The 15,616-nt window shown below is 41.5% G+C and overlaps 1 protein-coding gene across 2 annotated transcripts in view; it reads right to left on the bottom strand.

Annotated features, from left to right (window-relative positions):
• Positions 1–2,224: 2,224 nt before the first annotated feature.
• SLC6A4 (solute carrier family 6 member 4) overlaps positions 2,225–15,616 on the bottom strand; it is a 35,803-nt gene continuing 22,411 nt past the window's right edge. Inside the window, exons 11-13 of one of the 2 annotated variants that reach the window (XM_027568530.2) lie at positions 14,067–14,167; positions 9,951–10,118; positions 2,225–5,363 (exon numbers count right to left, since the gene is read on the bottom strand). In XM_027568530.2, the coding sequence (XP_027424331.1) occupies positions 5,289–5,363; positions 9,951–10,118; positions 14,067–14,167 (344 nt within the window). In that variant the 3' untranslated portion in view covers positions 2,225–5,288. The remainder of the gene's footprint in view (positions 5,364–9,950; positions 10,119–14,066; positions 14,168–15,616) is intronic. The other variant, XM_027568529.2, reaches the window with a different exon arrangement.

The raw sequence follows: 15,616 nt of genomic DNA, 5'->3' as shown, positions 1-15,616 counted from the left end.
TTGCAAATGACGTATAGTGTTGAGGAATTGTGTAAATGTTTTGATAATGTACAGTTAAGATTTTTATCTTAACCTTAAGAGTTTGGAAGTTTTGTTTTTATTGTGAGACAGAATAAATCTATATATCATGATGTTAAGAGTTATTACAGTTGACAGTTCACAACATAAGGCATTTGCTGAGATCTCTCATCTAACCTGGACTGCGTAAATGAATACAGGGCCATGCTATGCATCTTAAAGAAGGGATTCTACTTTTATACAAATAAAACAGTTTAGTTCTGCCACTAAAGTTGAAAAATGTTTTATGTAAAAAATAAATAAGAAATTTCAGTGTACCACTTTGACAGAAGTGAATAGAAGAAGGAATTTACTTAATTGTAATTGTAGGTAATGTGGAAGAGGAAAGTAAAGATGAAGGGAAAGAAATACCATTTATATAATTCAATTAACCATAATCAAGAACTTGAAGTACCTCACTGATATGTCCAACACATATAGTATCCTGAAAAATTGTTTGTAAATCTAATCCTATTTACTTTAAAGATTTATTTATTTGAGGGGCCTCTGGATGTCTCAGTCGTTAAGCGTCTGCCTTCAGCTCAGGTCATGATCCTGGGATCCTGGGATCGAGTCCCTAGTCAGGCTCTCTGCTCAGCAGGGAGCCAGCTTCTCCCTCTCCCACTCCCCCTGCCTGTGTTCCCTCTCTCTCTGTCTCTCTCTGCCAAATAAATAAATAAAAATCTTAAAAAAAAAAAGAGAGAGAGAGAGTATGTGTGAGTCGGGGAGGGGCAGAGGGAGAAGAGAATCCCAAGCAGACTCCCCTCTGTGCGCGGGGCTCATTGAGGGGGCTCAATCTCAGGACCCGGAGATCATGACCTGAGCCGAAATTAAGAGTCGAACACTCAACCTACTGAGCCACCCAGGGGCCCCAGTCAAGACCTATTTTAAATGCCATTGAAGAAATAACTGCAAACTCTTGAAGTCCCTAATTTTATCTTTTAAAATATGCATTTTTCATATATCGTTTTAAGGTGCACTTCTAGTATTAGAGTTTGAATAAGAAGTATCTTTCAAAATAGCTTTTTTTTTTCCAAGATTTTTATTCTTAAGTAATCTCTACACCCAACATGGGGCTTGAACTCAAAACCCTGAGATCAAGAGTCATATATATGTTCTACCAACTGAACCAGCCAGGCACCCCCAGAATAGCTTAAAAAAAAAAACCAGAAAATGTTCTTATTTGGTTATAGTATTTTAGGTATTTTAGCATAAAGATGGGATAACTCCTCTTCCCCAAATATTTGTTGTTTGGGCTGTCAGTGTTTACAAATTGCTAGAAATAACGATCTACTATCATTTAGTCGAGCAATTTGGCATGGATATTGTGATGTGTTGGTAAGAGAAATACCATCTGAAATTCCAACTGAAATATATTGTGAATCATTTAAAAAAAAAAGACTTCTTCTCTTGAAAAGGTGAGTTGTTTTGAAACACTCCATTTAGAAACATTACTAAATAGGTCCCAATTATATGAAACAGAAGGACAGACATATTTAAGATTCCATCCTAAAATGTTTATCTTTTCCACTGAGGTAAATGCCCACTAAACCAATTGAGAGGAGTATTATTTCATTCTAGCAGAGGAAATAACCTCACCTTCATTTAGAAATTTCCAGATCCCAGGAAGAGCAGAGAAATTAGCTAGATCACCAGGTTTGCTCTGCCTGTAATGTGATTATCTAAACTTTAAAATATTGTTCTATCATTAAAATTTAGAGAGAGTTAGGCAATGAAGGGAAAGTAAGAAAAGAAAAAAATTTAGAAATTTGAAATACTCCATCTATGGAGCTACTCACGCTGAATTTTAATAAGATAATTTACTTATCTCTGATACTGAAAAAAAACCTTCAAAAACCAGAATGTTTCAAGTGGACCAGAACAGCTTTCTACAGTTTAGGGATAATCTCTGCTGTAACATTTCTTTTCCCATATTTGAATTTATAAATTTCTCTCTCTGACATGCTTCTCAGATAAGCACTTTATAAACTCAACTTCCCAGTGAAGAGCCTTTTGTGTAACTCACCTTGTGTTTTAAATGATGTGTGAGCTCCATGATGACTTTAACATACTTAAGGCTTCCCACTGAGCATAGGACTATTTCGCTTTTATTACATTACTTAATTACTTATGGGATGACAGATTGTAACAGAGTCTCTCTGAGGAACCTACTGCTTTTCCCCATTACCCCCGACCAAAAAAAAAAAGAATGAAGAAAAGGATGTCCTCTGATTACTGCCGTGTTTAATGACACCATTCTGAACAATTCTGGTATCTTAAGCACCAGTTGTTGATTTATGAGTAGAGGAGTTGAGAAACTGCTAAGAAGGGAACCAGGCTTGGATTGTATGATTCTGTAGCTAAGCACTAAGATATGGGTAAGAACACCACAGTTAAGCCATTGCATTCCATAGTTTTAAGCTTTGCTCTGACAGTGAACCCCCAAATCAATTATACAACAGGTAGAACATATCGGGTCACTCCTTCCTACTTATCAGAGAGAATACGATTGTAATTATAGGAGAGTAATCTCCCTTTTCAGGCGTGGAGGTGGGGTGGATGGGTTAAATGGAAATTCATATTTAAGCTTAAATTTTAAGATTGGTGTCACAAGTTAACAAGCTTAGTAAAAAGAGGATGGTGAGGGAGTGACTCATCTCACCAAATAACCTTTTTTTTTTTTGCCTTATTGTGAGATTTCCTTATTTGGTTTGATTTTCGCTAGTTGATTTTGGAGCTATTTTGTTGACTTTGTGCTTGTGAGGGTCTTCATCTCCAGATGGGGCAGCCAGGGCAATGAATTTAGGTTATAAGTCATATGCATTCTAAACAGTAAATGGAATAAATTTTAAATAGGTTGTAAGTTTTCTGGAAGGGAGATGAATTCTTTGGCTTCATTGCTTATCAATATAGGAAACAACCTTAATCAGCTGAATTGCCCTCCATGCCTTTATCTTGTGTCTTGCCTATTTCTTGGGTATTTCTTACTAATAAAATCACAGCAAAAAAAAAAATTAACTTCAGTACTTAAATAACTTTACAATTCAATTTCACTTTTATTCTTTACTTTTATGTAAATACTACATTAGATGTAAAAGATCTTTAAAAGATTAAAGTCCACCTACCTACTTCTAAGTTTTCCTTTAAAAAAAAAATCCATGATAGTAAATAGGGATCAAGTAAATGCAAACTGTGCAGAACAGAGATTTTGTTATTTTTTTTAAGTCCAGTGAAGTGTGAAAACTTTTCAAAACACCTATATAATTCCCTCAGCACCTGGCTTGGCAAAACTCCATTCTGTTTGAAAAAGTGCTTTTTAAAAAATGATGTCTTTGAAACATGCGTTAAGTGTGTGTGGGATGGAAAGAATCCGTATCTGAATATCTTTATAAAGTAGTTCTTAAAATTTGCAAAGCTATTTACCACTGAATTACGCTGCCACTTACACAACTCCTCTCCTTTCAGCACACTAGAAAGCAAAGAGAATGGAAATAAGGTAGCATGAAGGGATGAAAGAGCAAAGATAATGAAGGTAGGTCAGTGAGGGACATTTTTTAATCCCTCTTCTCTTTTCCTCTAATATTTTGGGAAACTTCTCAGCAGCTCACATCTATAAGGAAAATATCCTGCTGGGAGAAGCAAAGAATCAGAAATAGAAGAATGTAGGGGGAGTACAAGAAGATGGCTGGGGCAGAGATTGTTGGGGAAAGAAGCCAAGAGAGGAACATCTGTAATTGGATAAAACCAAGCTTCTGCTATATGGGTCTTCTTTCTGTAAGGTGGTTAGAATTAAATGCTATATATAGAGGACTGAAATGATGTGGGGCAAGATGATTGAGTCCTTTTATCATCGACTAGGCTTTATTCCCTTCAAGATTTTGGTGAGGAAATCTTACACTACAAGGTAAATTTACTTCTTTAGTTATGCATCTGAAAGTCACAAGCCACTCAAGGTCAAATTTACTTGATCTGTATTCAAGGCTTTATGTGGAATGCAAGGTTATTCATTTAACTGACCCTTTTCCAGTTAGCCTCAATCTTGGAATATTAGCTGGAGGGCTCCCAATCCTGGTGGTCAACCAGGAAGTGTTAGGGGAATTCCATTTAAGGCCAACCCAGAGTCTCCAGTTACTTCTAGATTGAGGGTGACCTTGGTTAAGGTCAGGGTGCCAGACTCTACACCCTATAAGCAAGAATTGGATTTATCCTCTCTTCACAAAGCAAGGTAACCTGAGCGGTCAAACCCGGCCATTTGAAACAGAGCTTAAACCAGATAGTCAACTGAACGCCGAAGACGCTTTTCTCAGTATCCGTCTTCAAAGCAGTTTACGGCCAAGCCACAGTCACTAATGAAACAGGCCAGATTTTCCTGTGGAACATTATCCTGAATGTTTAGCTGGCAGAGACAGGAAGATGGCAATGAAGTGCAGCAAATGCTAAACACTGGCCCATAAAGGAAGGTGCGCGCTAAAGCGGGGTCATTGGAGAAGGCAAAGTTGGCAATGATACCCTTATAATAACATACATACACATTTGAGCAGGTGGAATTGTTAATGTAAGAAAAATTAGAGGAAATTCATATAGTTTGTAATGGGCCCAAAGTATTGGAATAGAGACAAGGATACACTGAAACAACAGTATACACAGACACACATGCTCACATGAATACATTTTCCATTTAGTTTCTACCTCTCCCTCTGCGGACTCCACAACAGCACACGGGTTCCAGGGTTCTAGTAGATTTCAGCTACAGAATTCTATGCTACTCAGAAAATAGATGGCTAGCAAAACGGCATCCCTGTTTTCTCCTACGTGGCTTATGCATTCATGAACAGTGAAACCTTTAGAAGCAATGGATGTCAGATACCAATGATCATAACAAGAAGTGACACAGGAGACTTGTACAAACTTGATTCTTAGCCTAATCCTAACTGATTAGATGGTGGCTTTCATCACCTCCATACACACCCTCACACATCCAAAATAGTCCAGTTTAGCTGTGTCATAGAGCTAATGTGGTGATATGTCCAGGAGATTTCCCAGAAACAAGTAGTTGGAGGCCATAAGGGTCTGGGCACCATAGTCTTTTGGGACTGTCTCTCCATGAAGAAGGCCCTTCCATTGTCAGGCGTAGCTGGAAACTTGTTCACTGAGGGGAGAAGGCGAGGCATGACTTGTCAGAACCAGAGGAAGAGGTTGTTTGGAAGCCATTTTCCCCTCACGGAAGCTTGTTATATGGCATTCAAGTGGATGTCCCCATAGGGAATTTCTGTCGCTGTTTCTGGAGTGATACCTTTAATAATACGCTGTTGGGAAGAAAATACGATGTTACAAACACTCATAAAACAGTACTGCAAAAATATTTCAACATTAATATTAAAACATTTAAATAGCATTTTAATGGCATTTACTAGTAAGTGGGAATAGTCTCATTGACTTTCCTTAAGAAAATAATTCCCAAGGAGTGGGGGTATGGGTTAGCCCGATGATGGGTATTAAGGAGGGCACATATTGAATGGAGCACTGGGTGTTATACGCAAACAATGAATCATGGAACATTACATCAAAAACTAATGATGTAATGTATGGTGACTAACATAACATAATAAAATAAAATTTTTAAAAATTAAAAAAAAGAAAAGAATTCCCAATTTATCTTTTCTCAAATATAGATAAAAATGCTATGTTCAGGGAGCACCTGGCTGGCTCAGTTGGACACTGTGACTCTTGATCCTCAGGGTCATGAGTCTGAACGCATTTTGGGTGTAGAGATCACTTTAAATACATACATACAACTTAAAAAATGATATATTCAGGAACTATAAGCATCTGTCAACTAATTACAAAAATCATTGTAACACTAATGGGAGAAAATGATGATCTTTCAGTTGAACCTCCACTGGGGTATAACATGCTTTCAAGGACCTGGGAAAGCACATCTTTTTCTTGGCACCGAGGAGGCTTCCTGTGGCCACACAGGGCACAGGGAGCAGAGCGAATGCTGGACCCTGTACACCGCCCACCCTGCCCCAGCCAGGCTCCTTGCACCCTGCACACACACCGGGCGCATGATGCACCGTGTCAGCAGCCGCTATAATGGCTGGGATATTACTGATCTCAGGAATCTACCTGTGAAGTTAGTTCATAGAGGGTTACAAATTATCACAAAACTTTTTAAAAAGATGTGACCATTTAAATCAATCACTCCTAAAGCAAACTCATGTTGACATAGGACTCATTACAGGGAAGACTTTAGGAATTTTTAGTTTGGAAACAGCTGAGATCCACAGAAGCTTTAAGACAGATCTGAAATACACTTGGGCTTGGGTATGAAACATACAGCCCACCATGTAAAACGTAGCATCAGGGTGACATGAAGCAGCTCAGGGATGTAAAGAAGGGAAAACAGAAGCACTTCAGAGGCTTAGGAAAATCTTTATTAAGTTGCTTAGCAAAATCTTTGATGGCTGAAAGTATGTACAGGAAGTGGGCAAAACTGGATTTGAAAGCAGTTTTTGATTTATGGATTGTAGGTGAAGCTCTGCTACTTGTCCTTTTTATTTTGGATTGAAAAAGTATTTAGTCAGTCCCCCTCAGTCTTTTTTTTTTTTTTTTTTTTGAGACAGTTAATACATAATGTTATATTAGTTTCAGTCCTTCAATCTTTTATTTCCTGATTCTGGGAGTTTGTTCTTCTTTATGGAGCAGGGCCTATGGAATTCAAACAGTTCCATCTGCATAGTTAATGAAATTAACAAAATTGTATATTTTGTGTTCCTAATGACCTTAACATTCGAGAACAGAAATTTCACGCCAGAAATCTCCTTAAAAAGGAGCTGCTGCAGCCCTCATCAGCTACCTGGACATGTCAAGCCATAGAAAGCAAAATTTCACAAATCATCCCTCCCCAGAGATGAATATGTAAACCATAACTGATTATGCAGAGTTAAGTCTTGCTAATTGGGAACTGGACGCAGATCTTTCTAACTAGTCTTGAGTGGAGCTATGTTGTGCAGGAAGAGAAGAGAGCACTGAGGTATAATGAACAACATTGCAAAGCAGAACTTTTGGCTTTTGTGTCCTAGTTCCCAGCCACCCATTCTGCTGCCCTTCTGGCTACTGATCTCCCAAAATGCGAGGCCCACTTTTGTTTTCCCTATTTTGGCAGCATTCCAGTTGCCAGACTACCACTGCTCTCAAAATTTGCCAGGCCTTGGCCTTTTGCAAGGTGATAATCTAAGAAACTGATCACTGTTGACATCTTCATGAACGCTTACTTATGAGGGCCCATCTTCCCAATATCTTTGTGCAGTTTACTAGGACTTTCTACAACAATGACCTAATCTAGTTGATGACTCCAAACTGGAGACTTCCAGGCTGCAGGTGCATGTGATATCCTCCAAATTCCAGGTGAGCAAGTGGAGGATCATTCCACAAACTCCAACCTTTTATATGTTGGGCCCAAAAGAGTTAAGAAATTTACCTTAGTCTTTTTTTTTTTTTTTTAACTATACCAAAATTTCATATGCGGCCTCCCTCCCTCATAGATAGAATGTTATGGACCAGCAAGTCTGGTATTCACAAAGAATAGTCCCTTGGAGTGCTTGGCAAAAAAACCTAGCATGCTTTATCCATCTCAGAGATTAAGCATGCAAATGGGCATATAAAGGCTTTTGAGAAGTCCTGTAGTAAAGAAACCTATTTAACTTGCGTTAATCCAGCTTTCTTCAAAGTTATTTGACCACATAACCTTTTCCCCAGCAGTAACACCTAGTGATAGTCCAAGAATATTTTATTCCTTAAAAAACAGTTTGAGAATTGTTAATCCAGTCCAATAAGCACATTTTATAGATGAAGAAACTAAGGTCCAGAGAAGATAAGCCACTTGCCAGAGCTGACTAGCTCCTTTCTCTACCAGTCTTCCTTGACGGGCTGCATCATGCTTCCTGGAAACCCACTGTTCCCCATATGATGGCCTGTGGCAAAGATGATGGTGCAATCACCCTTACTTACCTCTATTGCTAATGGATCTGAGCTGTAATAATTATTCACCCTTGGGTGACATTTCCTTGTGGCCAACAGAGAATTTGCAAGAGAGAGGACCAGGAATTGAGGTGTAGTCTGACCAAAGAATACTGACATTTTCTAACCTAACTAGACTTCCCACCCCTGACCTTGACCTCTGGATTTTAATCAGTGGAACCAGTGGATCATCACAACCATGATAAAGGATGATTTGAAGGGATAAATCCAATGATTCTGAGTCTGAGTGTGTATTTCAAGCAACACCAGGGTCCCAGGCCCTTGGGGAAGAATGAGGTTGTGATAGGACTGGTTTCAGTGCAGGAAATAAGTAACTCCATGCAGAGTTCTGTCCACCTAGAATTCAGTTTTCCTGTTTGGAAAAAGAAATGCACTCAGCTGTTCTCAGAAAGAGCTGATGTTTAATTGCCTTATGTACTCTTGCTTAATGTTTCTTATGAAATGTTTTAGGAAGATGAGTGTGATGGTCTCCTATTTGAGTTTTGCATCTAAGAGCCCTTGACCACCTCAGTTCTCAGGTCGTTACAGATACGGTCCCTTCTAGCTTTCCCCAAATACCACTCTTCACCTTTGAGCTCATCCCCTACAAAAGCACCCACCTACAGACTTCTTCAGGCTCTTCTGCCACAATAACCTTCCTGCTATGGCAAGAAAGACAACCAAACAAGTAACAAACATTTTCAATTCCGGAAATAACAAAGTACCACATTATTGGGAATCCTGGTGACCTCAACTACGAACTCTGGTGGCACTGGATGAAAAATGGCAACTCACCGCTCCCAAACCTCTAGTGCCAATTTCTACATAAACTATTGATCCCCTGAGGACAAGTGAAAAGAACTGGACCAGGAATTAGAAAACCTGGATTCTGAGCATCCCTGTACTTATATCCTTGGACAAGTCACTGAAATAAGGAAATTTTGAGCAAGATTATTCCCAGCCTCAATATCTTATGTCTAATAATACCTACCCATCCACCTCACAAGGGATTCTGATAGCAAAAGGAGATCATCTACATGAAGATGCTCTGAAAAATATACAATCTTATACAAATTATAAGGTTCTATTAATAAAATTTTATAGCATTATTCATTATGATATTAATATTACTATAATGGAAACATTTTTTTACTCCAGTGGTTTGAACTAAAACTATTATATTGCTTCAACATCCTTTTTAGTGATGATTTTCAAAATAGCACTCATCACACTGCTGTTAGAAAAATGACCATGGACATTTTCCACCATAATCTCCACTTAAGTCAAAATATGTGTATTGCTTCAGGGGCACCTGGGTGGCTCAGTCAGTTAGACGGCCAGCTTTTGGTTTCAGTTCAGGTCATAATCTCAGGGTCCTGGGATGGAGCCCCGCCTTGGGTTCTACACTCAGTGGGGAGTCTGCTTGAGGATTCTCCCTTTCCCTGTGCCCCTCCCACTGCTTGCAAATAAATATTTATTTATTCTCTCTCAAATAAATAAATCTCCCTCTCTCAAATAAATAAGTAAACCTCTAATAAACCATAATGTGTATTGCTGCAGACATGACAGATCTGATGCCTGTGCCCAGCGGCAAGCAGAAGGCAAAGTAGTCATTTGATAAGTTTAGAATGCTATCCACACCTCAAGCTGTGTGCTCTGCTGCATGCAAATAACCAGCTCTCTCTTTTGCCACTGCATCTAAGGCTCATGGGGGTGGCAGCCATTACAGGTCTGCACATTGGTGTAGGCATGTAAATACATAAGATGGAGAGCCAACTGGTGGGGGACTCATCTCCTCTGAATAGAGCACAACCAGAAAATCCTTTTCTCCCAAAACAATTACTAGTCTGAACACACACACTAGCACCTACCTCTTTAAATGTCCCTGGAGTGATGATCAGCCGGTAAGCTATATATGTGGGGATGCAGATGAAAGATGAGGTTCCTATGCAGTAACCCAGGATGATACTCCACTGAGGATAGTTATACTGGAAAAGTCGGAGCTGTGGCGGGCTCATTAAAAAACTGCAAATGATGAACTGAAAGAGCAATGCCAAGAAACATTACAAATCATAACAACATCCTTGCAGATGGGGGCAGTTCTGATACCAGGAACACCAAGTGCCAAAGGTGAGATCCTTTCAGGAAATCCCCCCAAACGTGACAGATCCTCGATTGAACTCTGACTCATAGAATTCACTCATTTCTGTGCCTCGCGAGCTGCAAGCAGAAAACAGCCAGGTGTTTATATTGATTTTCCTCTCCACCCCCATCTCAACCCTTAGAGCGGGGATGCCAAGCTCTCAGAAAGTTGTTTCTGAGGAGTTAAAGCAACCCTTTCAAGGCAAAGGGGAAGAGACCGGCAACCATGAAGAGTGGTCTGGGCCCTGTCTCGCCAGACAGTGGAGGAATAAACTGGATGACTCCCCACAGCATCTGTCAGTCCTAAGGCCTCATAGTTGTCTGGGCTGTTTTCATTTCCTCCTGCATTTCTCAGCTGTCAGATGGAAGTTACCTGTGTCCAGGAGAGATTCTAAGGTTCTCAAGATTGGAGAGGCCTTGGGCTCCTGGGTATGTGTTCCCTCTTTTCCCTTTTCTTGAGCTCTCTGCTTTCTGCATTGAGCGCCTTAGCTTGGGTTCTGCCACGACGTGTCTCAACCACAAGTGACTGCCTGCCCCAGGCCCTCGTCATGAATAGAATCATGGAAGGAAAAAACAACTTTGTGTACTTTTTACTTGAAAATTCGAGTGAAAATGTCTCCCAAGAAAAATGCCATGGTGTGCTCCCAACGCTCAGTTTATAGGTTTTCTTATTTTGCTTTGGTTTCCAGAGAGAACATAAATACCAGTTTTTGCCTAGTAACCATGGGGCCGAAATCATTATTGCTCTTGATTTAATTTTGTTTTATTACTTCATAGTCACAAAGAAAGCAGTAAGGTAAACTATTTGTGTGGTTAAACATCTATTTATATATTTTCTTCTTTGTCTGCAGGTAATAAAGTGGGAAGTTGTTAAACACACAGCCATCTTCCCAACAGTGTTATCCTAAGTCTGGGAGGAGGCTTTTCCAAACAGGAGCCCGGCCGATCGCAGACCCTCCTCCGGACTTACCCTCCTCACCCCTAGACCCAGCTACTAAGGGAGATAGCTTTGGAACACGGAAAGACGGGACGGACACGGTGAGGAGCCCTCCCCTCTATAACTCATCTCATCTTGATGGCAGGTGTGTGAAATCCAGCGCAGTTCAGAGAGGCCTCAAGCTCCTGTGGGAGCCAGTGTGTGTTGCTCCAGACAAACCCTGTGCACGGACGGCCCTGCCTGCTCATATATATTTCTTTTTTCGTAACTTGGCTTCGGTGAAAAAGAGTATTTTTAGTAAGCTACTCATTGTTTACTGAAGGCAGCCTTAAAAAGCGCAGAGCCAGGGATCTGGTAAGTAAACCGAGAAGGGGAAGACGGATTTGCCTTCTCTTTGTTGGGTCCTGGAGCACTTGCCTTTAGAGGAAGTGAGTAAAGGAAACATCACACAAACTAGGAGTGACAGGCCTTAACGCAAATCCGTGCGTGAGTTTTGCTGGGCACAGGAACGCACTGACTGCACACCACACGCCCACCCAGGCTGCAAGACAACCAGAGGCTCACAGAGATTAAAGTACTAAAAGCCTGGGGCCAGGACGAGGTGGCACATGTGAGGCACTCACCTGGGGCACAACAGTTAAGTCCATTTTAGTAATCAAGGAGTACTATTTTAGTGCAATATTTTAAAAAAGACAAGATCTGGCAGGGCCAGATCAAGGTAAGGTGAGTGAGGTGAGACAGGCAAGTCCAGGGTCAGATCTTTTGTTTATTTAAAATGTTGAAATCTGCTGACGGGGGACTTTTTTGCATTCATTTTGTTTTTTTTTTTAAAAATATTATGGTAAAATAGTCTTTATTTTGATTCCTGAGTGTTTTGGCAAACACCGTCCCCCCTCTTCAATTTGACGTCTGTGGAGAACGCCTCTACTTGCCTCTCCCAAATCCCAGCCCCGGACATCATTTCCTCCCTGTGTGGGGAATACTAAAGTCAACAAACAAACAGATCTAGCTTCTTCCCTCAAGGAACTAATGCAGTGTCTCCTCTTCCTTTGAAAACCAAATGAAAGGATTTAAGTAGATTATCAAGAAGCACTGGTAATAATATAAATTATTAATCCATTTATGTGAGAACTTCTGCGTCTAGTGATGGCAGGCTAGGTGGTTCATGCCAACGCCCTCACTGAAAACAATTAAAACTCCTGGATTTAAAAAAAGACATGTTTTTAAAACAGGTGAACATAGGGGAAGGGGGAAAAGAGAGAGAAAGGAAAGCAAACCATAAGAGACCCTTAAGGATAGAGAACAAACTGAGGGTGGCTGGAGGGAGAGGATCGGGGACGGGCCAGGTGGGTGATGGGGGTTGAGGAGGGTGCTTGCTGTGATGAGCACCGGGGCTTTTATGTAAGTGATGAATTCCTAAGTTCTACTCTACTAAATATTACACTGTCTGTTAATGTACTAGAATTTAAATAAAAATCTGAAAGAAAAATATACATGTGTTTTTAATCTATCTAGAAGCACCAGTGAGCTGATAAGATAATAGGAACTACCAGGCCAAGTCTAGGGGAACACTAGAGCCCAGCGCACACCCCAGAGCCACCCGGTGCTGAGAATTATCTGCTGCCTGGAGCAATGGTTGGTTTTGGTTTTGGAAACCTCCAGGGTCCAGGGGAATGGAAGTCAAGCAGGGATTCTGGGTACAGAGAGACTCATGCAACATTGCAGAGGCAAGAAGGAACGTCCTGCTCGTCTTATATGTTAGTGTCCAGACATACGAGTACAAAAAGTACCAAACAAAGGGCTGCCCAGAGAAAGTCAAAACAGAACTCCTTGTTGTTTTAAACAAGACGGGGAAGGAATAGCTATCTCTATGTCAAAGCCAAAGATGTCTCTAAGACAAAATGTTTGGTCCAGACATTCCTAACAAGCTGGAGCCGGATGGAGGGACCAGTCTGACAAGCCCTCTGGCTCTAACAGATAAAAAATTCCCTCCAAGATAAAGTTACAGTTAAATCAAAGAGCTGGAGAGTGATCCCTGCCCACAGGCACGGAGTCACTTTACCCCAGGCTACGTCAGAGCACATGTGGGATGTGAGCAGGGAGCTTCGCCATCTTGGGGCAAGTGTCTCTCCTTTGGAGGGACACCGGGAGGTAAGCAGGGGCACTTGCTGCCCGGGGGAGTGAGTGCTGAACACATCTTGGCAAAGAGGCAATGCTTGGAACTGAATGTTCTCACCCAGGTCCTTCGGCATTAAATGGATTCTACTTTTGACTCAGGTCCACGCTTGAGGACTTTCGTGTGGGGCACCTTGAAGAAAATGCATACGACATTACGAGGACCCCTCCACCCAGGGCCTTCGAGAGCAGCTCAGGAAATCCTTCCCAGGTCTTGAGCAGGTCTTACCTGTCATGTGACCTGGGACCCTCCAGGCTTCAATTTCCTTAACTGTAAAATGGGGTATCAGGACTACGCTTCTTCATAGGACTGTTGTAAGGATTCAGAGAGCAACAGGTGCACGTTTGGCCCAAAGTCTGGCCTGGTACGTCATGTTCAATAAATGTTACTTATCATTATCATTGAGCAGGGGAGTGATGGACACAGGCAGCGGGGACCCAAGCCCAGACTAACGTTCCACGGCTCTGGAAGTCAGAAGAGTGGGGAAGCATGGGGGGAACAGTGACTGGGAGGGGACACTAGAGGGCCTTCTGAAGGGGCTGGTCATATTTTTGTTTCTTAGCATGGTTTCTGCTGTGAAAGCATGCTTGATTTATAAAATTGCAGTGAGATGTACACTTGAGATTTACACACTCTTCTGTATCTATGTTACACTTCAATGCAGTTTACTCTATATAAGTGTTTGGGTGAATCTTCCTTTGCGGCCAGAAGGAGAGGGAAATGACCACTTACCAGGAGAAAGAGAGGGCTGATGGCTACCCAGCAGATCCTCCAAAACCACCCAGGGCTGAAGCCGAGCATTTCCTTCACGTCACTGCAGAACTGAGTGATGCCTAAAATCACCCACAAGAGAAAGAGATTGACTGAGGGAGGACATGGACTGTCTTATCCCCTGATTCTTAGAGACAGTAGCATCTCTGGAGTTTGTCCAAGGCTGGGGCTCAAGGGCACCAATCTGGTCAGAAAGTGGGACAGCGGACATGTCACAAAACTACATTTGATAGCAAGCAGAGTCGGGGGAACAGGTGGGTATTTGGGGAGGGACCCAAAGCCCCCTCTTGGTGCCCACACTGCACTGATTTCTGAGAACTCAGCACACGTTTGATTTTATTGTTACTGTAGAAAAGGAAAGTTGAATTTTATCTAGGAAGTGTGAACCCACTTGACAGAGACTGACTTGGACCGTACATTGGAAATGTTCAAGAGAAAATTTTAGAAAAGATTGCCCATTCACATGCCAGATCAAGATCAAGGTTCTTCTATAAAAAGTATGAGAACGTGAGAACTGAGAACTCCAACTGGTGAGAAACTGGGAAGGGGAAGGTGGGGTGCCCTGCAGTCACTTCCCAAGAGCCCCGGCAACAGCGAGGTCCACAGCGATGCACCTACTCTGAACTCTGTCATCTGAATCACTGAGGAGGTAGGGAGAAATTCTTTTTAAAAAACTGGGCCCATGTGCAACTCAAAATATGGGGCCTCCCCTTCTTCATGTTATGTGTAATGAGAAACATGCTAAAGCTGTTTTATTACCATAGAACTAGGGAAATCAATACATTTTCAGAATGAAATAATCACTTCTTGATTTTAAAGATGAAAAGAGGTATCTCTGAACCTGGTTTTCTAACTTTCACTTTTTTTCCAAGATTTTATTTATTTATTTAAGTAATCTCTACATCCAATGTGGGACTCAAACTTACAACCCTGAGATCAAGAGTCACATACTCTATGGACTTGAGCCAACCAGGAGCCCCTGAACATGGTTTTCTTCATTGCAATTGCCTGGGCCAACCGCATCTGCACCCACAGATTCTTGGGACCCCTGCCAATGGGCCCACGTTAGCTTACTCTCCGTGCTCCTGCAAGTTTCACCCCTATCAGATTCCATCCCAGCATCACAGGGAGTGAATTGGGGATTTTACCAAGGTAAATAATCCAAACAGGAACATTCTTGCCTCTTCCCTGGAAGATAATCTCCTAGACTCTATCTCGGGGCTTTGTGGGGAGCTCTGTAAAATAGTAGTATATTGTACCCTCTACAAATGCATTCACCATCCACTAGTTCTCTGTTGTTTGTGCTATGCTTAGAGCCCATCAGCACTTTCAGCATCCACCAGGATGAGCTCTATGGAACTGCTTCAGCCTGTGTCCGCTGGGTGAACGTTTAAACTCAGAAGGAAACAGCATCCTCCCACGAGTCAGGGGAATCCGTGGCACAGAGTGTGGAGGAAATGGTGACCTGTTTCTGAAGAAGGTACTCTGCTGGGGTGGCTTTAGAGACCCCC

Source organism: Zalophus californianus, chromosome 16 (genome assembly GCF_009762305.2).
Source record: "Zalophus californianus isolate mZalCal1 chromosome 16, mZalCal1.pri.v2, whole genome shotgun sequence".
NCBI lineage: Eukaryota > Metazoa > Chordata > Mammalia > Carnivora > Otariidae > Zalophus > Zalophus californianus.
The sequence above is the reverse complement of the archived record's forward strand: the minus strand, read 5'-3'. Positions and strand labels throughout refer to the sequence as shown.